The sequence below is a fragment of the Haplochromis burtoni genome, unplaced genomic scaffold (genome assembly GCF_018398535.1).
Source record: "Haplochromis burtoni strain Fernald_Lab_line unplaced genomic scaffold, NCSU_Asbu1 Contig_82, whole genome shotgun sequence".
NCBI lineage: Eukaryota > Metazoa > Chordata > Actinopteri > Cichliformes > Cichlidae > Haplochromis > Haplochromis burtoni.
Genome location: NW_024582443.1, coordinates 2,185,796 through 2,191,497, shown reverse-complemented (window position 1 = coordinate 2,191,497; position 5,702 = coordinate 2,185,796). Strand labels below are relative to the sequence as shown.

The window sequence follows — 5,702 nt, the reverse complement described above, 5'->3', positions numbered from 1 at the left end:
CACACACACACACACACACACACACACACACACACACCTTGGGTTACTTGGGAACCACTATGGGAACCTTGGTGCCCAGTAGAACCTCTCTTCTACAGGGTAGCTCAACATTTCTATCATTCAGTGATGAAGAGGAGCTGAGGCTGCCATCAGAGTGAAGTCAAAGAATGGGAACTTTTTAAAAAAGTGCTTTGTAGTTTTTATTCGTGGTAATATCACTGTTATACAAACGATTATCTGAGTACATGGCTTGTGAATCCTCATGGCAAGTTCTCCCAGCGCAATGAGACTCTGTAACAGGAAGTTCAGACAACAACAACAACACATTCATGTGTGAACACGTTGCCAAGTTCTCGTGCAAACATTCTTTTCTTGTCCTTCAAACAAGACACACAGGCAGGTAGTGCTGCAACAAACTATTTAAACTAACACGCCTTTTATTGCTGTCATATAATACATCTGTATAGTACATGAAACAAACAAAGTTTAAATCTTTCTTCTTCTTTTTTTTGATATTACATGTTGGGTTTGGCACATATTATTTCTCTTTCACTGACTTGTGAACACTGTTTGTGATCTGCCCTGTTTCTCTGTTCATTTGTCATTTGCCTGACAGTTAAAGGCAACCTGAGCTCGTCTCACAGCTTCCTTTGTGTCTCTGTAGGTTTCATTTCTAACTAGTCACGATGCCAGAGAGCGATAGACCTCAACACACTTGGATACCTCGAGTAATAAGTAAGAAAGTGATTTTGAACAGTTTTGCACACATCTGCAGCTGCTGTGTGTCATTTGTAACTGAAACCATGTCTGCCTTCCTTCAGGGTGTATCTCTGTGATTTTCTTCATCCTGTTTAATGTTCAAGCGATAGTTGGTAAGTGTGAGTGGCTCTTTATTCAGACTGAATTCATCTACATTCATTTATGTGTTGGAAGGAAAATTTGAAAAATCAAATAACAAGAACTATGCAACAACGACTTGACAGTTGTCTTCATTTTCATGCTTGTGCTCTGTAGGATGTGTGTACTTTAATGACTGTCCAAGGGCGCCCTCCATTCCCATCATTCTGGTTATTTGTGGATTCATACCTGTCTTGTGGGGATTGAGCCGGTTTTTGAACAGGTGCAATATTTTCTTCGACTGTCTGTTCCTCAACCTCCATTTTGCCTGCTTCATCATCGGTAAGTATCCTGGTTCTGGATCACTTGACCCAGCATTTTGGGGAACTTTGTTTTGAGCAGCCTTGTTAAACAGCTCACTTTCTGATAAAATCAAGTTTTGTTCCACGCTTCTACTTTTGGGTCCACAAGTATAACTCCACAAAGTGTGTATCGTCAGATTGAAGTTATATTCAGCTTCTTAACAGTGAAGGTTGCTGTTGTAATACACAGCCAGGCACTGCAGTACATACCTGATGTGATTAGCAACATGGTGGTGACAAATGCTGTATTTTTCAAAGGCCAAGTGAAGCTTCTCATGACTGAAATTAGACCAAAAACCAGACTTAAAGCAAAATTATTTTTGGAAAAATGATACCATTATTGCCCCATGCTTGCTGAAAATGTAAGCCTGTCACTTGTTGGGATTAAAGAATTTGCAATAATGCTATGCTTTTTATGAATAAGTGTTATAAAGTCATATAGTGTAGTAATAAGTGGACACAGCCCTGAAAAATAAAGGCATTAGACTATGCAGACTCTCGCTCACGCTTGCCTGGGAAAAAGTAGATAACAGGGGACCATCTCTACTGGAAAGTTACTGAGACACTGTTGTTTAGACTAAAGTGAGAGAGCTGGTAATAAAACTGTTAGGGGACACCACCAATTTGAGATCCGCGGCAACGTGTCATGCAGGAAGCATGTCTCTTCTAGAAGTATTGTGAAAGAGAATTAAAGTGTTAAATGGTCTGCTGAGCAGTGTTTTGTCTTCCATCGGCTGCCTCTGAGGAATCAAAAGATCTCAGAGGCATTAAAGTGTTGATATTTAGCACACTTCATCCTCCAAACTGCTCTAAATGCTCACTTTATGATTTTTTCTACTGTTGGCTCTGTACAGCAAAAACACGCCACCTACAGTTCAAACTGTCAGTTTATGAGAGGTAGCCAATCAGAGGAAATTGTCTTAGAACAAGAGGAGCCAAAGACATACATGTGACCCTGTTATTCTAATTATTTATTTTTAATATTTGATTTCCCCCTGAACCTCATTGTCTGTTATCTGATATCGGTAACAGTGCTTGTGTTGGGTCTTTAAAGAGTATAGGTTGTGTGAGTTTGACCATGTGAGTAGGTAGTGTTTGTAAGCTGTGAACAAATTGCCGTTTTGGGATCAATACAGTTATTTGAATTTGAATCAAAACCTCTAGTTGCAGACAAAAGATGAACTGAGAGGCTGCAAGAAGCAGAATATAAAACGAATCAGCATTATTTAAAAGTGTTAATGATGCAAATCAACTTCAGTGGAATAAAAATCTAGAGCTGGAAGTTAGTATTAAAGAAAGACACCAGAATGAGCAGGATTTTTTTTTGTTGTGAAAAATGAAATGTATTTCTTTAAAAATGAAACTAGAACTAATAAATAATAAATAATAAATAAATAAATAAATAAATGCATTACAGCAATATTTGTTGTTGCCAAGCATGATCAGACCTTATTTTCTGAGATCTTATTTACATTTTTCCAGGTAGCATAATCGTCTACTCCATCTATGAACCCGACTACAACAAGAACACTACAGAAACCGATCACTACTGCAACAAGACGCTCTACCTGTCTGCATTTTGTTGCATCACCCTGACCTACATCATGACAGGTGTTTATGCTTTCACTTATTTTTTTGCTCGCTGCACCAACCAGATGGTTTACGATGATGAGGATCGGCCACTGTTGTGGAGCTAATCATATGAAAGTGTGTACGTTTGTGTGTTCCCCACCTCCTCTTAGACCAGTGGACCAATACTGATGAAACAGATTAAAATGGTTTCACAATAATATATATCATATCAAATATATCAAACTATAATGGTCATATACTAATAATAATAATGATGCTGGCTGTAATAAAATCACAAGCAAACAACAGACCAAATATTATACAAATATTTTCATGTGTGCTTATATACAGAACATAATCCATTTAATGTTGGTTAATACAGCAACATGCAGTTTTTGATCTTTTGTTAGAGAAATCTTACTATTAACAATTCATACAGATGACTCATCATAGCAGAATAAATGATCATGATCTTCCCCGTTTAACAAACGGATATATTTTGTGTTATTAAATGTGTGATTTTATTTATTTTCCAATATCCATGCTGTTTCTTTCTTCTTCTTCTTCTTTTTAATTGTAAGTAAATAAATAAATAAAATGGGTTAGGACAACAGGACAACCTGTTGTTGATTGGTTCTTGTTGTTTTGAGACAGCAGCTTTGATCATTGATGTGTGGTGTAGATTTAAGCTGCTTCAAACTTCTCTTGTACCTCCGCTAGTTTGTAAGTTAACACCAGAGCACTATTACATTTCCTAGTTGTTTATTATGCTAAACACCCCTTTTTTATTTTATTTTATTTTATTTTATTTTATTTTATTTTATTTTATTTTATTTTATTTTATTTTATTTTATTTTATTTTATTTTATTTTTGCTTTGCTCTATGCTCTATGAGAAAACACACTTCTACCCTGTGGGGCAAGGAATCGCCTGCAGTAATATTTGAGGCCACTAGATGTCCCCCTAATGCCTCTACATCATGCAGTAAATAATTGTTATGACTGAATCTCGAATAACAAATTTTCTCAACATTATTCATTTTCTTTCCATTATTAATATATATCCTTTTTTTGCCTTTTGACATGATTTTTTTCTACACTCAACCATCAGTGAAATTAAATTATTAAAAATAAAAGAGAGCGGTGTTGGAACTGAGAACAGGGCGTGTATTTCACAAGAAGCAGAAAGACCTCGTCCAGCACAGGAAGTGCACTTATACTCTGTCTACAACAATGTTTATGCGAATACGAGGGGAGGCTGATGGAAACTTCTTCTGGGAGTAAAACTGTCAGTTAGAAAAGAAGAACCATGGCCTACTCTCATAAGAGTCTGGGGTTTTCTTCAACAGAGGTGTTTACGTTTGTGCTCTGATCTGTGAACACAAAAGAGAGCTTTGGAAAACTGAAAACTAACACTGGAAAAAGGATACAGTGAATTTTCTGCAAACCCTGAGCTTTACCCCACATTTCCTTAAATATACAAAAACAAACAAGAAAATAAACGAAAACAGAAAACAGATATTTTTTCATTGTTAATTTTCTTTATCTAAAAGTGATTCACATGTTTAATTACCATGGAAATGGCTGTACTTACTTATGATTACATGATATAACTGTAATGGGAAGGGCAGGCAAAAAGAGAACAGGCGTTAAAGTGAGACAGTGTAAGAGGAAGTTGAAACAATATCATGCGCACATTGCTCTTTATGTGGCCACGTACTTGCAACAGTCCTTTTCTGTATCTTCAAATGTGTCCGGTCAGACACACAAACAGGTCGGTCTGTAACAATCTATTTAATGCTTTCACATAATACACTTTAATTTGCTAATTATTTTAACACAGGAAAGGAAGTTCATGGGCATTTCCTTAAATTGTAAACGATAAAATTCAGTGCCTGGTTTAAAAAGATGGAAAAACATTGACAGATAGACAAATATTAACAGCTGGAGGTTATCTCGTGGCTATCTTTGTGTCTTTGTAGGTTCGACTAATAGTTATCATGCCAGGGAGTCAGAGACCACAATTCGTGTGTGGACTACGAAACATAGTAATAGGTGAGAGAGTTGAAAATCTTTGCACATGTGTAGATGGTGCACACTGCGATTTGTGACTGACAAAGCGCTGTATCTGCCTCCAGGATGTACCTTGATCATTTTCTCCTTCACATTTGTTGCTCAAGGAATACTTGGTAAGCAAGAGATATTGTTATTGCAATGTTCAGATCAGATTCATGCGAATGTATTTTTATGTGTCACAAAAATCCCAAAAGGTTGATTCTGTTCATCTGGACGTAGCGTTTTCAGTTGGAGAAACGTTTCGTGACTCATCCAAGTGACTTCTTCAGTCTCAGCTGACTGCAGGTTTCCCCAATCTTATAAACAGTACATTTGCATAATGACTGAAACCAGCCCACTGAAGGAACACTGGGCTGGGAGGTCAGTTCCTTGATCATTAACATCATGATCATTGACCAAAACCCACTGATCAAAGACCACTGATCAATGGCCATGAGTACAATTCACTGAGAGTTGGGGAATGGCTGCAATCACAGCATTGTAAGATGGTGAAAGATGTACCCTTAGGCCCCCTGCTCGATTCAGAGATGGTCTTTCCCTTTTCACGGAAATGGCCTCCTTCACTCTGCGCTCAAACCAGCGTTCCTCCCTGTCCAGGATGTGTACATCCTCATCATTGAAAGAGTGTCCACTGGCCTGTAGGTGTAAATAGACTGCAGAGTCCTGGCCTGACGAGGTAGCTCTTCTGTGTTGTGCCATCTGCATCACCAGAGGTTGTTCCCAATGGAGCAAGGAACTGAGCTCCCAGCCCATTGTTTATTCAGTGGTGCTAGTTTCAGTCATTATGCAAATGTACAGGGTGGGCCATTTATATGGATACACCGTAATAACATGGGAATGGTTGGTGATATTAAAG

The 5,702-nt window shown here is 37.7% G+C and overlaps 1 protein-coding gene across 3 annotated transcripts in view; it reads left to right on the top strand.

The window, feature by feature from the left end:
• The first annotated feature begins 331 nt into the window (after window positions 1-331).
• Window positions 332-5,702, top strand: part of LOC121814775 (transmembrane protein 272-like) — an 11,586-nt gene continuing 6,215 nt past the window's right edge. Inside the window, exons 1-7 of one of the 3 annotated variants that reach the window (XR_006054564.1) lie at window positions 332-400; window positions 665-735; window positions 822-872; window positions 1,015-1,179; window positions 2,682-4,544; window positions 4,753-4,825; window positions 4,909-4,959. Coding sequence is in view for 2 of the 3 variants with exons in the window: in XM_042222253.1 (XP_042078187.1) it covers window positions 687-735; window positions 822-872; window positions 1,015-1,179; window positions 2,682-2,810; window positions 4,753-4,825; window positions 4,909-4,959 (518 nt within the window). In the remaining variant the exon portion in view is untranslated. Of the gene's footprint in view, window positions 401-518; window positions 736-821; window positions 873-1,014; window positions 1,180-2,681; window positions 4,545-4,752; window positions 4,826-4,908; window positions 4,960-5,702 lie in introns of those variants that run through there. The other 2 variants (XM_042222253.1, XM_042222252.1) reach the window with 2 other exon arrangements.